The sequence below is a fragment of the Drosophila sechellia genome, chromosome X (assembly GCF_004382195.2).
Source record: "Drosophila sechellia strain sech25 chromosome X, ASM438219v1, whole genome shotgun sequence".
Taxonomy (NCBI): domain Eukaryota; kingdom Metazoa; phylum Arthropoda; class Insecta; order Diptera; family Drosophilidae; genus Drosophila; species Drosophila sechellia.
This window is the reverse complement of record NC_045954.1, coordinates 6,465,764-6,488,176: the sequence shown is the minus strand read 5'-3', so window position 1 is coordinate 6,488,176 and position 22,413 is coordinate 6,465,764. Positions and strand designations below refer to the sequence as shown.

The 22,413-nt window shown below is 46.7% G+C and overlaps 3 protein-coding genes and 1 long non-coding RNA gene across 20 annotated transcripts in view; 2 read left to right on the top strand and 2 right to left on the bottom strand.

Moving 5' to 3' along the window:
• The window catches only part of LOC6612208 (guanine nucleotide-releasing factor 2), a 22,162-nt gene extending 9,005 nt beyond the window's left edge, over positions 1-13,157 (top strand). For 2 of the 14 annotated variants that reach the window (XM_032726500.1, XM_032726498.1), the window contains exons 2-13: positions 5,003-5,608; positions 5,676-5,866; positions 5,942-6,477; positions 6,542-6,966; positions 7,248-7,886; positions 8,478-8,501; positions 9,233-9,344; positions 9,420-10,364; positions 10,442-10,990; positions 11,057-11,182; positions 11,243-11,374; positions 11,442-13,157. In XM_032726500.1, coding sequence (XP_032582391.1) covers positions 5,003-5,608; positions 5,676-5,866; positions 5,942-6,477; positions 6,542-6,966; positions 7,248-7,886; positions 8,478-8,501; positions 9,233-9,344; positions 9,420-10,364; positions 10,442-10,990; positions 11,057-11,182; positions 11,243-11,374; positions 11,442-11,574 — 4,418 coding nt within the window. In that variant the 3' untranslated portion in view covers positions 11,575-13,157. Of the gene's footprint in view, positions 1-2,823; positions 4,374-5,002; positions 5,609-5,675; positions 5,867-5,941; positions 6,478-6,541; positions 6,967-7,247; positions 7,887-8,477; positions 8,502-9,232; positions 9,345-9,419; positions 10,365-10,441; positions 10,991-11,056; positions 11,183-11,242; positions 11,375-11,441 lie in introns of those variants that run through there. The other 12 variants (XM_032726492.1, XM_032726493.1, XM_032726496.1 and 9 more) reach the window with 12 other exon arrangements.
• On the bottom strand, positions 12,939-16,061 carry LOC116802325. Its single transcript, XR_004362689.1, has 2 exons — positions 15,666-16,061; positions 12,939-15,563 (listed from the first exon to the last, which is right to left on the bottom strand). It is a non-coding gene; the product is annotated as an uncharacterized LOC116802325 (long non-coding RNA).
• LOC6612210 (protein shifted) lies at positions 14,174-22,231 on the top strand. 4 transcript variants are annotated; one of them, XM_032726514.1, is made up of 8 exons: positions 14,174-14,436; positions 18,733-19,125; positions 19,239-19,496; positions 19,569-19,712; positions 20,418-20,606; positions 21,570-21,665; positions 21,735-21,932; positions 22,008-22,231. In XM_032726514.1, the coding sequence occupies exons 2-8, from the start codon at positions 18,744-18,746 to the stop codon at positions 22,049-22,051; spliced, it is 1,311 nt and encodes a 436-aa protein (XP_032582405.1). In that variant the 5' UTR covers positions 14,174-14,436; positions 18,733-18,743; the 3' UTR covers positions 22,052-22,231. The 4 variants fall into 4 exon arrangements, with proteins under 4 accessions (XP_032582405.1, XP_032582404.1, XP_002036727.1 ...); XM_032726513.1 differs by having other exon boundaries at positions 20,406-20,606; XM_002036691.2 differs by having other exon boundaries at positions 19,569-19,763.
• On the bottom strand, positions 20,622-22,413 carry LOC6612211 (5-demethoxyubiquinone hydroxylase, mitochondrial). Its single transcript, XM_002036692.2, has 3 exons — positions 22,286-22,413; positions 20,943-21,439; positions 20,622-20,880 (listed from the first exon to the last, which is right to left on the bottom strand). The coding sequence occupies exons 1-3, from the start codon at positions 22,287-22,289 to the stop codon at positions 20,722-20,724; spliced, it is 660 nt and encodes a 219-aa protein (XP_002036728.2). The 5' UTR covers positions 22,290-22,413; the 3' UTR covers positions 20,622-20,721.

Here is a 22,413-nt window from a genome sequence, read left to right as displayed (position 1 = left end):
GTGTGCTTCTGTTTGCATTTCCAACAGATTATGTCATTTACCCAATTTTGATTGCTCTGCCCAATGTGGGCCAGAGTTTCGTTTGTTTTTTAATCATTTTGCTGGGCGGGCATCTCCATTATCCATGTGCGTGCAGGGCAGCTCAGCTTTGTGTATAGAAAGACCATATGTTGTTACGTGTGTTTATATGTATTTATGTTCAGGAACTATCGCGATCGCAGCAGTTAGAAAGCATAGCATTCCCTAAGGCAAACCGAAATTCCTCGGCTCTTGTTTTATTTATTTTGTTGATGTTGATGTTGTTTTCTGTTTTCTGTTTTCTGTGCTCATTCAGTCGGCATTTCACATTTCGTGCGGTTTTAACTTAACTCTATTTTCGCTTTACATATCGCGATTTTTTAGCTGCTCCCGCTAATAGGCTTACTCTCAGTCTCAGTCTCTCTATCTCTATCTCTAACACTCAATCTCTATCTGCAAACTGGTTGAAGATACACTGTGCAAATGCTACACTGCTACTGGACTTTATCTAATCAAGAATGGTTAGCCATCCACATAGAACTTCAATCCATCTGAGAAACTGGTTATTCGAATGGCATAAGTCAAGTTAACTTTATTTGTTTTCACTGCACAATAACAATGACAGCAACATTGAAACTGGTCGGGAAATTGAGGGGCGACACTCGCGAATATTGGTCAAGTTTACCGGCTCCCGAGGACTTTGCATACACGAAGGTGGCTCCGCTGATTTTATGCTCGATCTTCATCATTATCGTCGTATTCATCGGCGGTTGTGCCAATTACCGAATTCGGTGTCAACTCCTCCTCGTTCACATCCCCGTTGCCAGCCCCTTTATTTCTCTATTTGACAGCTGCTTTAAATCCGCCTAGCCCAGTTTGCTGCTGTACAGTGAGGCGTCGCTAGGTGGCAACAGAATAAGCAACTTCAAGTTAGTGATTGATATTGAAATATTATATAGAAGAAAACATCGCCACACTGCTCGCTTTTTATACATGTTTTAAAATGTCAACCATGTTCGTTATGAGCAAGATGTGCTGTTCCAATTCTCTTGGTGTGTGCCTTCTTTTCGGGCCTTTTCTTCTTTTCGGGCCAGAACCAGAATTGAAAATCACCTCTTGATCGACTCCGCTCGACTCGTCCAACCCGCTCGGCGGCTCCAAACCCGCCGGCTCCGTTGCCTGATCCAATTTCCTAATCATGCAAAGTGGCTCTCCTCGACTCGTGTCGCCTTCAAGTGATATCGGGTTTGGTTTTTGGGGTCTCTGCCTGGCTGGATGCCTGCCTGGCTGCTCTTACCATTTCCCATTTGTGCGGTATGCCAAATTAATTGGGTGAACGTGACTGCTGCTCCCAGTGCTGCCACCTAGTACTGGAGGAGTGGGTGGTGGCTGACCGAGTGCCCGAAAACAAAGCCCATTTCGGGCACTAGGTCAATATCTGAAATGTTTTCGCAATCGCTAGTTCCCGGAAATGTAATGTAAAACAATCCGCGATAAGCTCGTTGTTTCACAATTCTCCAGAATGTTATTCGATTTTTGTTAACAGTTTTTATTGGAACTACTCGAATAGTTTTAAATTCATAGAAAGTCGAAGCTCGTTTAAAGTCCTATTAGAGAGGCAACAAGCTGCGACCTTGATATTCGAACTTTTCCCTGGACGCAGGCAAGCTTTATTCTATTTTAATTGAGCCACTGGCTAGGATTTCAGCTTGGCCTTAACCTTAAGCCAAGGATTCAGTTCCACCCTTTGGCCATTACCCATTACAATGATGGCCTTTCTTTTTGGCCGCTAACCCGATACACTTGGGCTTTTTTTTTCCTGCTTTCCAAATACATTTCAGTTAGTTAGTGACTTGTTATCTTGTTTTGTAAGCTTTTGCTTAAGATATAGTGTATAGTGTTTTATATATTTTTGTTATATATTTTTTGTATTATTTTTTATTATTTTTTATTATTTTTTTTTTATATTTTTTTTATTATTTTTTTATTATTTTTTTTTATATTTATTGTATTGCTTGTACTCACTTTTGGCGACGCCTTCCATTTTCGCCCATTTGCGCAGCAGCTAGTTCATTTCCAAGGCAAGTCACGAGCAGCACTTGCAAATTGAAGAAATCCGTCCGGCGTCTTCTTGTCTCTTGCCACGCCCCCAAACCCCCTTTGCCGCTCCCTTGCCGCCCCCAATTACCGCCCCCTCACCCCTCCACCTCGGGCTCGTTCTCAGGTGCGCCAGCTGATTGATAATTGGGCGGAGAGGCCGACGGTTGGAGAGCAGCCTCCCGGGCGAAAAGAGCCGCAAACCGCGAACTGCACTGCGAGAAAGGGGGTGTACCTGCAAGTATAAACAGTAAAGTAGCTTGTCATCTTAAAATAGGAATATCATCGTAAATATATATACTGAATACTTGAACGATTTCCGAGACATATTGAATGGACGATACGTTTGTAGCCCCCGTTTGGTCCATTAGTGATGTGAACATGTATGATTTGTTTGATGAATCTCGGCGAGAAAGAGCGATGTGGCGAGAGCAGTAGGAGAGATCAGGAGAGATGGTGAGAGGGCGATTGCCAGGTGGGCAAGTGCCATTTGGGGCTCTTTTTTCCCCTCGGCGGCTCTCGTGTTACTGCTATTGCTATATTGCTAATGTGTTGCCATTGCCGTTGGCCGGTTAGCGGGTCTCCAAGACTCGGACACTCGCTTTTGCCGCCTGGTCGGTCTTTCAGTCGGTCGGTCGTCTTTGGCTTTGCCCGTTTTGCGGATTTTCATAGTTCAGTGCGCTTTCCAGTCGACAACGACAACATCGCGAACGGACTACGACGACGACGACGACGACGAAGACGACGACAGCAGCAGAGCGCCAGTGTCTAAATATAATCATCTTTATTTGTGATTTATTTAATCAACATCTCACCCAGAGGCCAACCAGATAGATAGCCCACTGCGGGGGCGGTGCGCCAACGAGATGGATAGATGGATTGATGGATGGTGAAAAATCAAAGAAAAGAGCGCCAAATTGCACTTGAAAAGTGAAAGATATTGCACCGAAAGTGCAGGCAAAAGTGTTAGCTTATCGCTTATCGGCGATTGAATCAATCAGCCCCAGCCTGTTAATATTTCAAGTTCAGAAATGTAAAAGTGGCTGTGCGGCGAATGGAAAGCCATTGGGGGAAAATTGCGGAAATCGCACTTGAAATATGCGTAAAGCAAAAGACAAGTGGCTTTGGAATTGATTACCTCCAATTTACCACAATCGGGCAGGCAGTAAGAAACGGAAATTAGGGCTTGATGGCTTTTAAACATTAAAGAAAATAATATACGGAAATCACTATGGCCAATTGGAGTGATCTCTGAGCTAAGATACTTGTATTTCACTCAAACAAAGAGTATCCAGAACAATTCTTGCGGTTGCAAAAGGAAGCTAGAATCGCTAATCGCTTGAATTGCCTATCGGACTATCGGACGTCTTGCAAAAGTGAACGAACATGATTAGAAAGCATTTAAAGCATCTACTTCCTGCTGGCAGAGCACATCGGATATAGCTTTTATCAGTGCTTAAAACTTTTCCCGAAAACACTGAACAACTGAAAACTGAAAGTGAAAGAAATAATCAACGTAAAACATGCCGAAACAGAAAAATGAATTGATATTGTAATCGACGGCAATCGCTTAAATCTTATACGAAACGATGTTGCTGCTATCGCTTATCGCTATTTGGAGAAATCAGTTGGGCCAACGTGTGTGTCTTTTGGCCAAGCATATTTAAGCCACAACAAATTGTTGTTATGCGTGTTGCTGTCGCTGTTGTTATTGCTGCTGCTGCTGCTGTCATTATGCAACATTATGCCCCAGTTTGATGAATCTTTTTTGAGCGACTGTGCGCTCGCCGACCGCTGGCATTTCTATTCGTACACGGTCAAGCAATTGCCGCCGCATCCGAGTCCGAAACCGAATCGGAATCGGAATCCGTATCCCAGCAGTGCCAGCCACGATGACCATCAGCAGCAACTCCATCATCATCATCATCATCATCATCATCATCAACAGCACCATCACAATCACCATCGTCTTTGGAAGACTCAGCGGCAGTCGTGGTCGCCGCGCGACACCAACAACAATCATAGCCTCACAAGCAGCAACTGCAACTGCAACAGCAGCAACACCTGCAACAGCATCAGTGCCACCGGCAACACGTTGCATAGCATCAAATTCCACAGACGTCGCAAATACAAAAAGCTGGCACGATTGGCGCTATCAACGCCAGTGATTCCACTGCAGATGGATGTGGATGTGACCGTGGATAGGGAGTTCGATATGGAGATGGACACACCTGTGCCGCTCAAGAATGCGGTGTGCCGTAAGTGAAAGCTACTCGCCGGGCATTTCGCTTGGTGGGTGGTGCTCATCGGTTTCTCGCTGTTTTGGCTCTTTAAAAAAGTTCCGAAACTAAAATGTTTGGGCTCGCATGAACGATTCCCGAAATGGGAATGCTTGGAATTTCGTATTACATATGTTCATTTCAACTGAAATTATTCCACATTTAAGTAGACACGTTTCAAGATTCGAAAGAGTAGCGTATGTAAAGAGGCAATGATGAATCTTTTCAAGATTCCTCAAGCTCTGAAAGATTTTCAATTTCGCTGCTGGCTTAGCCACTTTAGAATGATGTATACAATGGCCTTAAGATATTCATCTTGCCTAACCAAATGAAGAAAAGTAAGAAACGAAACGAAACGAAACGATACCAACATTGCCATATATTGCAAAAGATTGTGGTTTTATATGGGGCAACTTTTGATTTTCAAATTGGCATTCAAGAATGCTGCTCGAATAGGAAAGACTGAGCCCATGATATATGTATCTATATAAGATCTGGATTCCAGTCTTAGTCTCTTATTATTGCTACCCATAAACCTATATTGTTATCTAATGCATATGAATTAGATAATTAGATTAATAAGCACCGTTTTATTGCTCTTCTTGCAGACGGCAGCATCAGTTCTCCATCCACGCCCGGCACCTGTTCCAGTGGCATCGGAGTGGGCGGTGGCGGCTGCAGCAGCAGCAGCAACAATAGCATCAACAGCGGCAGCTACTCCACCGCCTGCACTCCGCCACCACCCACGCATCACCATCACTCGCAGCACCAGCAGCTGCAGGGCACGCCCGGAGGATCTAGTCGGGTCGGGGGAGCAGGAACAGGAGCAGCCGGAGCTGGTGGTGGCAGTGGTGTGCCACCGGCACCACCCAGTGCCGGATCCTCGGGCCACAAGAACAGTCTCAAGGGCACCAAGTTAGCGCGCCGGGCGCGCTCTTTTAAGGACGACCTCATCGAGAAGATTTCCCTGATGCGAACCACCAACAATACACTGGGTCGCTCCCACTCGCCGCACAGTCCGCGCACCAAGCACGGCTCAAAGGCACCGTCCACCACCGAGGAGGTGCTCCGGTCCACCCAAACGCTGGAGACGCACGTCAAGGACATCTCGAATGCCCTGAAGCACTTCCGGGATGTCATACTCAAGAAGAAGCTGGAGGTGTTGCCGGGCAACGGAACGGTCATTCTGGAAACCATAGCCAGCATGTACTCCGGTGAGTATCTACTCCCCCAACGTTCTCGTTTGTAATTAAATCAAATTGCTTTGCTTTGCTGCCGCAGTGATCCAAACCTACACCCTGAATGAAAACAGTGCCATCATGAGCTCCGCCACGCAGCAGGTTTACCAGAGCCTGGGCAAGCTCATCAAGCTCTGCGACGAGGTGATGCTCTCCGAGGACAGCGGCGAGTGTGCCTCCCTGAGCAACGAGAATGTGCGGGAAGTCATTGATCTTCTGGAGGATGCTGTGCGGGTACGTCCAAATAACCAATCATGTACACACTGTACGCTTATAATAAATACCATGATGTTTCATAATCTTGCACAGAATCTCGTTACGCTGGCGCAGGGCAAGCTGAAGGAGCAGGATCAGTGCGCCTTTCGCTACAGTGGATCTGGCCTGGGCGGCATTGGAGCGGCGGCGGAGATCATGGGTGCGGTCACCGCCTCGCCGGGAGTGAGTGTTCCCGGTACTGGAGTCATGCGCGTTTCCGCCGCCGAATCAGCTGCCCAGCGCACTTCGTTGCCGGACATAGCGCTCACGCCCAAGGAGCGCGACATACTGGAGCAGCACAATGTGAACCCGATGCGCGGCTCCCACAGCACCGAAAGTATCCTGCGCGACACGAGTCCACCGCCGAAGCCACCGCTACCCAATAGGGCCAGTAACCCGCCGCCGTTGCCACCCAAGCGACGCAGCCAGCCGGGCGCATCAGCTGGTGCAGTGGGCGTGGGCTGCTCATCGTCGACATCCACCTCCAATCAGGCCAGTCCGCTGCCCTACGCCCAGTCCCATAATATCAGTCTGAACTCGGACCTGGACTGCAGTTCCAATATCTCGCTGCTGAATTATGGCGTGGATCGGTAAGTGGCTTGCAGATTAAAGCAATCACTAGCAATCACAAATTTCTGTACACACATTTCACAGCCTATCCGTGCGGTCACGGTCACCGGATGAGAATAGTCAGTGCTCCTTTGACTCGGCGTTGAATCACTCACGCGAGGAAGAGGACCACCAACAGCAACAGCAGCACCTGAGGTCGTTTCCAAAGTTGGCAGCGATGATGGACGAAGACATGGACAAGATGGTCAGCTACAGTGAGTATTGCCGCAAGGCTTCGCCACTCCCCTCACTCTGCTCAACTCGAGTGGTGGCACCCCCAATCAACGAATCCCGTACAGAATCCACCGGTTACGCAGGCGCCGCAATCGACGACAAAACGCAGACACCACTTTCGACTGGTGGTGGTGTAGCTGGTGTTGCTGGTGGAACTGGAGGAGCAGCCGAAGGTGCAGCTGCTGCAGCGTCTGGTGGCAGGGAAACTAACAGCAATCGCCTCTCAAACGAATCGGGTACCCAGAACATCTATCATCGTACTTAAAATCCCGCTTATTATTTTGTATCTGTTGCACGCGCCCAATGAATCCCCTCCCAATTTTTCGTTAGGCGTGTTGTACACATGTTTGTCCTAGATGCTGTAAATAGTTGGCTTTATCCTCCCGCTTCGCCCTGATCCTTTCCACAGATTTTCTCCGGCTTATTGTATAATTTCCGCTTGGTTTTGGCTTCCCGTTCCCCACAACGAGATATGCATTTTTGACTATTGCTAACACCACTCTCCTTCCATCGGCAGGTTTCGTGTCGATGCGTGAGTTTCGCACTTGCACACAGTCGGCGGACTACAGTGTCCAGTCCTCCACGAAGTCGTCCAGCAGCAATTCGGAGATTGCGTTTAGCATCAGTGAGTCGATGGCGGTCGGCAGCAGCAGCGAATACCAGCAGATAAGCCAGTCGGTGTCGCACAGCCAGCGTCATATATCCTCGAGCAGTAGCAGCTGCACCACCACGACCACCAGCAGGAGCACAACCACCGGCTATGGCAGCAGCGAACTGGAGCAGCAGCAGACGACGACGACGCCGGCCGATCTGGCGCCCGCCCTGCCGCCAAAGAGCATCCAACGGAGCAGCCTAACCCGCCACGAGTCGCCCGGAGTTGGCGATGAGCTGGACGAGGCGCAGTCCTCCTCCGGCTGGGCCAGCCACCGGAGCAGCCAGTCGGAGGTGGCCGAGCTGCGTCAGCTGTCGCCGCTCCATCACCTCAATCACCATCCGCACACTGCGTCCGCCGGTCAGCTACAGCAGTGGCACTCCAAGCACCACAGCCTGATCGAGGGACCCCGCCTCCAGCTGGCGGGGAGTGGCAGCTGCAGTGCGTTCGATCAGCGCCACTTGGACCAGGAGCCACCGCCGCTGCCCATGAAAAAGAAGCACAGTAAGTCGGTTTGCCCACGATGCACACTTTATTTACATGGATTCTTCCCATTTTTCTTTCTTATTTTTTTTCCGTTTTTTCCGATTTGGTTTGGTTATGCATCTCGTACCGTGTGTGTGTTTTTTGTTGTGTATATTGTGTAAATTACTATTGTATCATTTTGTTTTTTGTTGTAATTTTCGGAACCGCCCAGGCCAGGCCGAGCGGTAAGTCAATGGGTGTTTTGTTGAGCGCATTTTCAGGGTTTCCTGCATCACTACCCTCCTGTTGCAGTATCCATTCCATCAGATCCATTTAATAGGTTTCTCCATTGTTAAAACCAAACAAAATCAGACGAAACAGAAACACCACAACAATCAGCTAGTTAAACAAATCAATCAGTCAACCAGCCAATCAGTCATCACCTTTTATGGGTAGCCATGCAGAGCAGTCCGTTTTTCGAGATTTGTTTGTTTCTTTAAGACTATTTTATTTATAGCACATACCCGCATTATCGCAAACCCCTTAGAAATGCTGGCGACAAGAAAGTTTGCCAAATTGTTGTACGCAAGAGTCTAACCCATCTAAATTATCGTTCCAACCAACATCTAGTGTTTCAAAGTGTGGCCTTTTCGGGTAAGTCTGTGTGTGTTACTAGAGGACCAACACGAAACAAAAACACAAAGCCAACTTTTGCTGCCAAATGCCAAACAAAAACGAAACAAAACAAAATCACCCACGAAACAAACTTTTTGCGGCGCCCTTGGAAAGCTCGCGATGCTCTATTCCCTACCTACCTCAGTACTGAATGACACTCCTTTCGGTTAAATTTTGCTTCATTTCATCATTGATCAGAGATTTCCCTGGTCCAACCGAATGGGAATCTACTTTGTAAGACTATCCTCTTTCGTTTTTGCAATACTTAACATAAGATGAATACCCTTTGCTATCCAGTTAATAACCATGATGTAAAGAGCATTTCGAGTTCGCCATTGGCTTCTTGCTCTGCTGTTAACTTTGCTGCACCTGTTTGCAGTTTCCGTTTCTAGTCCCAAGTACGTGGACTGAGTAACAGTTCTGTGGCTTCCATTTCGCTCCGCCTAACCCGCTGTGTCCGTCCAGAGCTAGTCCCTCCAGTCCAAAGTACCTAAAGCCTCGCTCTATGTCCTGCTCTATGTTACTATCCAGTCCTGTTACTCGTTGTGCTGTGTTGTATGTTGCAATTCCTGTAGACCTGGTGAACAGACAAAGACCTTCGGGATGTGGGTTCAAGGATCGATCGATCGGCTTAGTTTTGGTTTCTGTCCCCCGCCACTGAAGTGTAAGAGTTGTTAACGATTTCATCTTCCCTACCCTATTGTACACAGTTCTGGCGTATATGGAAATCTGCTCGGCGTCCACGCGATCCATTGAGCAGCACCGGCACACGATGCACGCCTGCAACATAAGTCGGAACATCTCGCACAGCCAGACCATGAAGTGAGTAAAGTTGTGCCTAGCTAGCAGTAACTTGGCGGCAATACGTGCTAACCTGATTTTTTGGCACCTTTGCAGCATTATGCCCATGAGCAAGGAACTGTCGCCGGAGCTCGAGATGCCACCTGCCCTGCCGCCAAAGAACTACAAGCAGCGCAAGGCGACAAGCATGGTAGCATCACCCACGCTACAGCCCATCATTGTGACCACGCCGCCGCCGAGTCCGAAGCCGACGCTGGGCGAGAATGGGTCGACGGGCAGGCCGGACAGCCGGATGGCCACCGTATGCGAGGAGCTGAACGATGCAGTGGCCAGCGAGGATGCGATGCCGGAGCCCCGTTCTCCCGTGCTGGACAGCAATGAGAATGTGAGCGCCGTCGATGATGGACAGACCTTCTATTTTCACTCACATCAGCTGCCCGTCGCCGATTTGGAGATGAGCGAGGACACGAGCAGTGTCGACAACCAGCCATTAACCACGCCCCAAGTGCTCGGGGAGCAGGAGGAGCCAACGGCGGAGTCCCGACCACTGGTCGCTGTGCACGAGTCGGTTAAGCCAGAGAACGCCGACGAGGATGAGGAGGCGGAGCGAGCAGATATGCTGATCAACATGCTGGAGGAGGTCAACATCACACGGTACCTGATACTCAAGAAGAGAGAGGAGGACGGGCCCGAGGTGAAGGGCGGCTACATCGACGCCCTCATCGTGCACGCCAGCCGCGTCCAGAAGGTCGCCGACAATGGTAGGCATTCGCAGCGCAACCAGAAGCAGCACAAACATTCCAAATCTCGTTCGCATGATCATTTACCCAACTCCTCTGTTGTCTCTGTCCATTTCCATTCCGTTCGTGCAGCATTCTGCGAGGCCTTCATCACCACCTTTCGCACCTTCATCCAGCCGATCGACGTGATCGAGAAGCTGACCCATCGCTACACATACTTCTTCTGTCAAGTGCAGGACAACAAGCAGAAGGCCGCCAAGGAGACCTTTGCGCTGCTGGTCCGAGTGGTCAACGATTTAACGTGAGTTGCCTAACCACCATTTGTGAAATAACCTAAGTTGGTACACACCCGCTTATCATTCATTGTTCACCATGCAGGTCGACAGATCTTACCAGCCAGCTGTTAAGCCTGCTGGTCGAGTTCGTCTATCAGTTGGTTTGCTCTGGACAATTGTACTTGGCCAAGTTGCTGCGCAACAAGTTCGTGGAGAAGGTGACGCTGTACAAGGAGCCCAAGTTGGGCGGAGCCGGTTGTGTCGGCGGAGCAGGAATCGCCAGCAGTGGTGGATCCAGTGGTGCAGCTAGTGGTGGAAACCAGCCTAGCCTGCTCGACCTCAAGTCCCTGGAGATTGCCGAACAGATGACGCTGCTGGATGCGGAGCTGTTCACGAAGATCGAGATACCCGAAGTATTACTATTTGCCAAAGATCAGTGCGAGGAGAAGTCGCCCAACCTTAACAAGTTCACCGAGCACTTCAACAAGATGTCCTACTGGGCGCGCTCCAAAATCCTGCGCCTGCAGGATGCCAAGGAGCGGGAGAAGCACGTGAACAAGTTTATCAAAATCATGAAGCATCTACGCAAGATGAACAACTACAACTCCTATCTGGCGCTGTTGTCGGCCCTCGATTCGGGTCCCATAAGAAGGTAGGTCCTACTGGCCCCTTGAAGCAATTGAATACCATTAATATATTGATATACAATGTCCCGCAGATTGGAGTGGCAAAAAGGCATCACCGAGGAGGTGCGAGCCTTCTGTGCCCTCATCGATTCCAGCTCCAGTTTTCGCGCCTATCGACAGGCGCTGGCCGAAACTAATCCGCCCTGCATACCCTACATGTAAGGATCTTATCTGATGTTTTTTCACGAAGAATCTAATCATCAATTCGTTCGTTCCAGCGGCCTAATTCTGCAGGATCTAACGTTTGTGCATGTGGGCAACCAGGACTACCTGTCCAAGGGCGTCATTAACTTCTCCAAGCGCTGGCAGCAGTACAACATAATTGACAACATGAAACGTTTTAAGAAATGGTAATTTTCAATTCAATTCAATTATAATCACTTCCACTTCACGGTCCATTTTTTTTTGATGGTGTAGTGCCTATCCATTTCGACGCAACGAGCGCATTATACGCTTCTTTGATAACTTCAAGGACTTTATGGGCGAGGAGGAGATGTGGCAGATATCGGAGAAGATCAAGCCGCGTGGACGCCGCCCCGTTAACTATTAGTCTTCAAGCAGCAACAGCAAAACACCAATATTATATATGATAAAGTATTTACACCGTATTAATTAAACAGTGCAAACGGTTGCCACGTCTAGGAGAAGGATCATCATCGGGAGCAGCCAACAACTATTTTAATGGGTCTGAGCAATAATGTTCGCTATTCTCTGTCTATATATATACAATTATACAAGATATCTAGCTGTAATTACCAGCCGATGCCGGAGCGGAAATACATATACATACTTATTTAAGATGTAGCGATTCAGATACGGATACGGATACACGTAGCCGCGTACAAATAACGAGCCGATCTGTAGTTTAACTATTAAGCTCTGTGAGTCATTGGGTCGATGGACCCAACCTCAGCTAACTCCCCACCAATATTCGAATCCGAATCCCTGTCGACGAGTCCCCAAACTTTTTCCCGGACTTTTGCCAGCACTAGAACACCAAACTAACTAACTAACTAACTAACTTACTTACCACCAGAGACAACCAATCAAGAAATCAGCAATCTTCGCTTTTGTTTTGAGATCTCTTTTTTACACAAGAACACAACGAATTTTGAACACAAGCTACGTGAACGTAGAGGCCAACCGACAAACTATATTCGACGATATATGTAGCGATATCTCGGACTATAAATCGATGCAATCCACGAGCAGAACAACAAGCGACCCCTAGCACAAAGCGCGTTATATGCAATTCTCTCTCCAAACAACCAATATTAAATACCCGTGTGTGTGTATGTGTGTTAGAAGTTATTGAAGTTGAAATTGAAATTGAACTCAAAATCAAAATCCGATTTCAGAGTGCACGAAACAGAAAACAGAAGGCGGTATCTATCGATCAAATCAATCAATCAATGAAATCAATCAAAAATTCATTTTGCGACTCAATTAATTGAAGAAACTTTTAAAGTTACAAAACAAACAAAAAAAATACGAAAAAGGAAAAACAAAAAAGGAGAGGAACCTGTGGGAGAGATTAAATAAAATCCAATTTGCTTTTAAATGTACGACTAACATTAAAAATATTTATGGGCATGTAATAATAGTTCTAAATAACGCTTTGACTTCTCCTTTCAATTCTGTGAGGAATAAATTTATTGATATTGCGTGTAAAAATATTAATCATGAGAAGAAATCTGAAGCAGAGTTAAAACTGAATGAAATCGACCTCAAGTTGTTTTTACTAAGCAATACTCTGTCTCGTCTGAGAATAATGTCTTCTTATTTAGAAATGGGAAACAGAAAAAAAGGCTGCTTACTTGAAGAATTTAATTCCCGATCACCAATAGCCATTTTAATAAACAAAAAGAAAAGTCAATTTTAATTTGTGTTGAGTGAATTCGGTCTTCTTTTTGCTGCTGCTTCCGCTGCCGCTGGCGCATCAATTGTGTTTACTAAGCTAACGAACCTAAGGACAACAATTTATTCTTGTTTTTTTTTTTTTCACCTATTTTTAAATTAAATATTTTGTATATGTAGAAAAAATTTTCAATTGTAAATGTATTTGTATTTAAATGTTATGTGTGTATTCATAAGAATGAAAATAGCTACCACAATCAATGTATTTTTCCTTTATCTGCAAAACGCATTTTTATTGGGGGAAAGGAACATGGGATACGAATTTAAAATAAAGCGTTGTTTCCCAAAACTCATCAAAATAGAAATAAAAATACAAAAATATTGTCGAAATAGGGTTTTTCCTTTTTGTACGGCCAATAAACACATAGCAAACCCTATAACTATTTTAATGATATTCGATGTAAAAAATGTTCGCACTTTCGATAAGGGTTTAAGTTATCAAAATTTCCAAAAAAAAATTACAAAAATTTGTCAGGTGGGGAATTTGGTTGAGTTCACGGGGTATGGCATTCCAATATTTGTCAACTCTCTTTGTTGCTATCCAAAAACAAACTGATTATGTTTTTCAAAAAATTTTGAACGGTGAAGTGTAATGACAATTATTTTATTTTTTAATATATAGAATTTATATCGCCAAAAATCTGGACATGAGTTTTGGCCAAAAATTCCATAATTCGTAGCAGACAAGGTTTTGGGAAACAAAAAAAAAATAATTAATTGTTTAACTCATTTTGTCAACAATTAACATTTGGCCTTTGAAGAAGCAGTTACTAAATTTAAATTATTTAATGCTTTTAAGAGCGAGGTTGCGGCTTGAAGCGGTTTGAGAGAATTGTTTGAAGGTTCGAGAGAGGCAACCGCAACAGTGATGCCAATTTGGCTATTTTTCTGTGCAACACAAAGCGCCATTAGATGTGATGTCCTCACCAAATACCAATACTCGGAACCCTTTTGTATTATTAAACTATGGCCAACTGGTTTGTAGAGTTCAATGAATGCATGGGAAGTACGTACTTTCTACCAACAATTTTCTAAGATAATTGTAATATATTGTACGCGCCTAATTTTATGGCAGTCTTTTCATTAATATTTAACATTCGATTTGAATTTCAGGGGAATTTGGCAATTAAGCGTCAAGTGTTCTTCCCCTCTTTTTAGCAGAGCGATCCGACCGTGGAGCGGGCATCACTGCGATGCGATCGAAACGTTCGCCGGTTTTCGTTGGACTGTTCAGATGAGCTCAGGAGCTGCACTGCGACGGTCGCACCTCGAAACTTAGCGGGATTTTCAAGTGTCAAAAACCGACTCTTTTCGCGTTTGTTGGACACAAGCCCCAAAAGAAGCTTTCGAGCCAACGAAATACGTGCAAAGTTGAAGGCTCATGTAAATCGGGAACATAAAGGACCAAAAAACCAAGCTCTATTTGTTTTTGCCCTCTTGTATTTTGTCAACAAAACGACTGTTTGTTTTTTTCAAGCCGGCGACCAGCCAACGAGTACGTAAAGTGTGCAAATTCGAAATTGAAAACTAACCTGTGATCCTAAGTTGATGTGATTGTTGTGAAAATATTGCCAGGCGTGCAGAGTTAATCTCGCGCTAGCGCATTTTGTGATAAGAACTAACCAAACCGCTAAAGTGCGAAAGCACTTGCATATTTTATTCCCCTTTCAATGGGGCGATGGTCTTCTGTCCAAAATGAAACGAATATCTCCCCTGGCCTTTCAATCACCTGGCTCGATTGATCGAAAGATCGAGAGTGTTGATGTGCAGATTGAAGGCTTAAGTGCAATTGAAAACGGGCAGCATTCTTGTGAGAAGTGCACAGAACAAAAACAGATAAGCTAAATTAGCAAACATAACTTTTTCGAAGGCGGACTCTTGAAGGAAATGATAATTTGGGCAATCTCAAAACTAAACTGATAGTCCCAAGATTATTCGAAAATTGTTCGCAAAACTAATACCCAACTGCAAAGCTACCGAGGTAGGGTATCTGGGATGCCCGCTGGTCGGCTGTACTTGACATGTTCGTTTTGGCGCGCTCGAAAGGCGTGAAAGTCATTGTCCAACGTTGGCCATTTGATTGCCAGCTCCTTGGAGCTGTATGCTGGATGCGGCAATCTGCGAACTGGTAATGGAGTGGACTGCAGTGGAGTGGAGTGGAGTGGAATGCCTGACTCTCCAGCATGCATACATATAGACACACGATCGCCTCATCGCAATCGGAATTCTGTGGCTCTCAAGTAGCTTCTGCTTCTGCTTCTGACTTTGCTGCTTCATCTGCTTGTCCTGATGCTCATGCTGCCGGTTGTCCGGCAGCCTGCGTGTCTCGCTGCGCTGCCCCCTCTCCAGCTCCGAGTCCTCCAACCCGAACTTCAACTCCCTCTCCGCATCCACCTCCACCTTCTGCGGCACTTGAGTCCACTTGGAGACAGGCGTTTTTATCCGCCTGTTGTCTGGCTCCCCTCCTTCTGCTTCTACTCCTCCTCCTCCCACTCCCTTTTGCCACTCAATTGGTGATCGTTATCATCGGTAGGAGTAGCGGCCAGGATTAATGAGCTGCGCCAGTCTAGAGCATCACGAATAGGCCAACACCCTCTAGGTCAGGTGTGTCACAGCTATGACCTACACGGGGAAAATAATAATTTTATGAATAAGGCATAATAACCTTAGGCTGATGCACTAAAATCCAACAGATACTTTTGTGTCTTATAGATACTTTAATACCTTTTCTTACAGTAAAACTCACATATATGCTCAAGGAGCAATATGCTTCCAATTGGCAAACTTCCATAACTTGATAGGTATTTAGCAAGTCGACTGTGGCCGTCCTGTCTGCATTATTTACCCAAGGTGTTTTTGTTGGTGTTTCACACAGTCGCTTGGTGTTACTTTGTGTGTGCGAGTGTGAGTGTGTCGCTGTTGTTTCATTAAGCAAACAGAGCTGCAAGTGCCACTTGTTGCTGCTGTTGTTGTTGTTACTGGACATCATTTAAATCGGTAGCCGGGAAAGTTGTAACTCTCCTCACTCGTTCATTCTTGCTCATTTGGCTTGCTCTTTCATTCGAAATCCTTTTAGCCGATGACTTTGTCTTTTCGAGTCAACAAATTGCTTGTACTCTCTATACTACACAGGGAGAAACAGATGATATGTTTGAATATTTTTTAAGCACTTGATTTTATGTGATCTGGATATATGTACATACATAAATAAAATAAGCCTACGATTTCCAAAACTATTGTATATTGTCTCGGTTTCGAGACATTTGTTTTGGATAACTGCATGGGTAATTTGGAATCGCTTGGGTTTCTTTTTTCGGTGTATGTCATTTTTTACGTTGGGATTGTTTATGAACTACTTGCCTCTCGCTTGCACCTGCAGTACACCATGAATGGCTGGCTGTCAGTGTGCGATTTCCAGTGGCTCTCCTCCGCCCCCACTTCCTTTTCCAGTCTCAGTTCCATCCCATCCCACTCCACTCGACTCCAGTCCACTCCAGTCCAGTCGAGTCCACTCCACTCCAAGGGGCAGCATCTTGTTCTCGTTGTTGCCTTTTGTCGTACCTTGTGTGTGTGTTTGGGTTCTTTTTTTATTTTCACGTCTCATCGTCGAGTATTTGTTGTTGCCCCTGTGGATGCTGCTTCTTTATTTTCTTGGTAATAAGGTGTGAGAAAGGCAATAATCGTAAAGAGCTAACAAATTGTTGTTGTTGCTGCTGCCGTTCCTACTTTGATTGCTACTGCCACTCCACCTCCTCCGTCGCCTCCATCTCCTCGTCTCTCTTCTTTCACGCTAAAATGTTAATCTGTCCCTTTTCCTCCAGCTGAAGCAATTATATCGTTGACGACAGCACTAACAATGCATGGCCATCTTCATCTTCATTCCATCGACCTGATACGGAGTTTGATATCCACACTTCCCTGCACAGGTGCAGATCCTCTCACAACACTCGAAGGGAAAGCAGTTGAGTGCTTACTAACTGCTCAGCGTAATGGTGCAAAGGGGTTAAGTTAATGTTTATATGGATATACATATATGTACATACACCTTTATGAATATCTCCCTATTAATTGCACGCTGACTAAGCTTTCCTCAGCCTGTGCTTCCAATTCCGATTCGGACTTAGATTGACCATGAGTGGGACTATCTATGCGCCGGTGCCGGCTATCGCCATCATGTGCTTCCTTATCGGCCGACCGACCCCATTAAATAGCACGAAATAAAAATAATTTCAAAACAAAGCGTGAACATCGTATTTATAGGAAATCGAGGTCAGGCCCGGTCCCGATCCCGAGATCCCCACACGATCCCGATTTCGAATCCAATTCCAATTCCACTTCCAATCTGTGATGGCCATATGACGTTTCTGTTTATGTTCTACATATGTACATATACATATTCATATTGCGTTGTAATTTGCCAGCTCCATGCATTACTTCCGCCTACGATTTCCTAACCACTGATTCAATTACGAATCGGATATACACATCGGATATATTAATGCATGTACGCTGGGCATCCACAAGAGCAATTAGTTCACTTAGCGAATTCATTTCCCAGGGGCCGTTTTGCAGATGAGCTTGGAGTTGGATTTCGGCGTTGCTGCCCGATCCCAGAGCGCAATCTCTGAGAGTCCGAGCCCTTTGAGTCGCGCTGGCCGATGTCATTATCTCCAAGTAATTCCTCATAATCGCCATGTTTGATCTTATTAAGACAGCTTAACTTGTTTTCTTGCCCATCATCGTCGTTTGCCCTGTCCCCGGATCTCGAATCAACCCATTCATACGTGATGGACTGGACGGACATGGACAGACAATGCTCGATCGATGGCTTGTCCAGCCGCCAGTGGTGCTGTGAGTTTTCTCAGTGATTTCTTCAGAGCCAAAATAGCTCCTATTTTAGCGGAAATAAAATTGGAAATCTTAATGTGCAAACCAGCCAAGCCAATCTACTCTCAGATAAAGCCACTTTAAAGCTAGGCTTTGAGGAAACGCGAATTCTTCACTAATGTGAATCCATAATATATATCCCTGAAAAAGAAAAGAAAAAAGGTCAAAGTGGCAACACTGGATCTCTTTTGTCCGCTCACTTGTTGGCCGTGTTAAACGTCTGGCTTCTGGCTGTCCGGTCTGCCGTGTAACAAGGCTGGCTGGCCGGCTGGCTGGAGTTGGCCCTCGTTGACTTGGGTAACTTCACACCGGGCAAAGTGCTAACGACTTTGTACCTGCTCTGCCTTCACTTCTGCATCATTTCGAGAGACTGCCCTTTGGCACTTCAATCGGGACAAGCTGAAGGAGTTGGAGTTGAAGGAGGGGGTTTCGCCGAGGGCAGGGCATGCACCGGAATGGGGACACTTCAGTTTCTGGTTGGCAGCTTCGCTCTGCGGCTATGTTTTATAACTCACTTGTGACTGTTGGGTTAAAATAAGTAGTTTGACAGCGAAAAAAGTCTTAGCGATTCAATCACATATATACATATGCACTATTCTTGGAAATCTAAAGTGCTAGCACACAGACTATTCCCAATCCCCTCCAGCGACTAGATAATGCCCGCGTCCAGAGCAGCGAAACCGAATCGCAAATAGATCGCGGGTCTGCCAATATGGCAAAAGATAAACAAACTGCATGTGGTGGTGGGTGTGGGATTGGCAATCAGTGATCGGCAATAAGCAATCAGATATCCAATATCTGGCGGGGATTGGTTGCGAGGTGGGGGTGGTCTGGCCAGGCCATAATGCACTCACTGGCAACGTTTACTTTTAATTTCAATCTCCGTTTCGGTTTGCTTTGCCAGCTGGGGAAACTATGACACATCAGGGCATCGGCTGCCTGGTCAAGTGGTTATATGTGGTGCTGATCGTGCACACGCTCCTCTGCATCGGCCAGCTCGAGTGTCGCCAGCAGCACCACAATCGGAATAACAATAACAATAACAGAAGAGCGGACTCATCCAGCTCAGAGGAGGGCCACGGCAACACCAGCGATGGCCTGGACAACATCGCAGATCAGGACACCAGCATCGTTGGCCATGACCACCAGCCGCGTCGGGGCCAACGAAAGAAACATCAGGGAGGTGGAGGCAGCGGCGGCGGCGGAACCGGAGGAGGCGGTGGAAGCCGGCACAATCGCAACGAGGAGAGCGGCATCTCGTTGTGGATCAACGAGCAGCAGCTCAAAATGCTTACAGGTTGGTGGTCACTAAAGCCTTGTCTTCAGAAAATATGGATATGGCCTTGAAATAAAGTTAGTGGATTGTACCTGGACGTACATGGACATTGACCCATATCTCCGCCTCCACAGCGCTCTACTTTCCACAGGGCTACTCGGAGCGCCTGTACGCCATTCACAACAGCCGGGTGACCAACGATCTGAGGGACACGACGTTGTACAACTTTCTGGTTATCCCATCGGAGGTCAACTACGTTAACTTCACATGGAAGTCGGGGCGCCGCAAGTACTTCTACGACTTTGACCGCCTGCAGACCATGGACGAAAGCATCTTGAAGGCGCCGACTCTGTCCATTCGCAAGAGCGGACGCATTCCGCAGGAGCAGAAGAGTAAGTAGAACGGGCTGCTGCGGCAGCGGAGAAGATTGTCAGAGTGCGGCAACGAGCCTCATCCCAAGCCAGATTTTAGCATTTTCCTGCCCTGCACCGGCAACAGCTCCGGCACCGCGTCCTTCAACGTCGGCCTCAAGATCCAGACGCGCCACAACAAGCCCCTCTCGGGCACACCCATTCGCCTCAACTTCAAAAAGGAATGCGCCCACAGAGGTGTGTATGATATAGACGCTTCCAACCCTACTTCACTAACAACTTTGCAAGGTAGTGTATATGAAATATCAAGCAATGCTTTTATCTAGTCGATAGTAATTGTAAATTAGCATTATACATACATGTTGTGCACACTCCTCCCATCAGCCATCCATGTGCCATCCTAGCATGCCATCCCCGCCCGCACGATTCCATTCCATTCGATTCCATTCCCCCACGTAGTCGCTTTTCACGATTCCTCTGCACCCAGCTCTTCACTCTTTCCACAGCACTAAATTACTCGGGCTATCAAAGAGAATCTGGCGAAAGTAACTACCTAATAGATATTATCATTTATTCTAGTCACATGGATTTATAGTCTTTATGAGATATGTTATATGCAATAGTAAATTTAATTGCATTCATTCTTGAATTCGAAAATTCTTCAAATTGGTTCAAAATTCGTCGATAGTAAATTATGGATTGATAGCCCCCAAAAAGAAATAATTCGATATGATCTACCCTCTGCTCCCACGCCAATCGCTTTTGTATCTATCTGTCTATGATCTATGTATCCACTGTCCACTCCAACCTGCCCCTCTTTGTGCTTCCGATGTGCTCCGTTTAGTGTGAGTCCAAATGTGACTGAGTGTTAAAATGAGTGTTTATGCCTCGTGACCTGCGAACGATTGAACTAAACTAAAAAAACTTAAGCTCCCGATCCAGAATGCAGCTTGAAGTGCGGCAAGAACGGCTACTGCAACGAGCACCATATCTGCAAGTGCAACGTGGGCTACACGGGCCAATACTGCGAGACGGCCTTCTGTTTTCCGCAGTGCCTCAACGGCGGTAACTGCACGGCGCCGTCCGTCTGCACCTGTCCGGAGGGCTACCAGGGCACGCAGTGCGAAGGTGGTGAGTAGACGCGACTGTTTTGGACATTTAGCTCTATCTTTAATGCTTAACACGGTTAGCTTAGCGGAACAGATAATTTGGTTTTGCTATATACAGGGGGCCCAACTGTCCCAGCCTAGATCTTCTTCGAAATGGCAATGGCCGTCTTGCATCCGAACTTGATTACCTCAGTCATGGCCTGGTAAAAGGGCGCTTGCTCGGCACCGTGATCAATGCCCGTGTCGTGGTGCTCCTGCTCCTCGTCCCGGAACTTGGTGATGGTGGCCAACAGCTCCTGCAAAATCATTAAACGTTGTTAGTTCGTCCGTTGCTTGGGTAGTCGCAAATGGCACTTACCTTATCCGGGTTCGGGGCCTCCATTATCTGACGCAACTGGTCATTGTAGTGTTCTACGATTACCGTCTCCACTGCCACTGTGCAGGCCATGGCTGCCTTTTCGCCCATGAGGGCGGTTCCGGCGCCCAGCACAAATCCGGCCACGTTCCAAATCGGCGTCATGATCGTTGGACGCACGCGGTGCTGCTGAATAAGCTGCTCAAACTGTTTACGATGCTCCTTCTCCTGCTCCCACATGTGTCCGATGGTCTTGCCCAGCGGTCCGTTGCCCAGAATGGCCATTTGCCCGGCGTAAATGCGATCTGCTCCCAATTCGCCGGCATGATCGACGCGTATAATCTCATCTGTAAGCGCATTTGGACGAGGACGCAGCGGGGTGGCTTCAGAGCTGCCTCCTTCGGTCGTGCCTGCTGGTACTCCTCCAGTGGCTGAGCTTAGACAGCGCATGGAGAGCAGGCGTGACTCGGGCCGGCTAAGACCTCTTCTCAGCATTCCAACTGCGTAGGAGAGGAGGAGGAGTATTACGATAAGCGATGATTAAGCACACTTGGGGCAAACTAACTGGCCATTATATAAGAATGAAATGTGTCTGGCGCGCAACTAATAGTATCCCTTTGTAAACAACAGGTATTTGCAAGGACAAGTGCTTGAATGGCGGCAAGTGTATACAAAAGGACAAGTGCCAGTGCTCCAAGGGTTACTACGGCCTGCGTTGCGAGTACTGTGAGTAGCAAATGGCCAAACTCTAGTCGAGGCGATACACTGAACCTTTGCCCCCCATTTTCCTTACAGCCAAGTGTGTGATCCCCTGCAAGAACGAGGGCCGGTGCATTGGGAACAACCTGTGCCGCTGCGCTCACGGACTACGAGGCGATCACTGCGAGATCGGGCGCAAGCAGCGCTCCATCTGCAAGTGTCGCAACGGCACCTGCGTCTCCCACAAGCACTGCAAGTGCCATCCGGGATTCTATGGACGCCACTGCAACGGTCGTAAGTGCAGCGTTGAACCTGGAATGTCCGGGGATCAAGATGTGGTTATAAATTCGCTAATCCGATCGTTTTCAGGCAAGCGACGTCATGTCCACCGAAACGATGACTCCAAGTTCTAGGGCTACCGGCGCACACGATCAAATGTAATATTCATTCAACTTTTCACTTTTCTACTAAACAAGCACGACAAGAACAACAGCAACAGCGACAAAAGGAAGAAACGAAAATAATTCTAATTGTGATACATTTTTTTTGTAATTTAACATAAAATTTTTAAATAAAAACAAAATCTAAGAGTTGATGCGTCGTGATCTAGCGAAGATTTCGAGGGCCACTAAGTGCAGTGTACTTACTCATTGGTAATTTGCAGCTCTCCACGAGATGTATTGTGTTTAATAAATAAATAATTAGGCAAAGTGCAATTCGCCGAATTGCCGAGCACAAAAACAATTTGCGTTCTGTTTATTTTTGCGCAATCCAA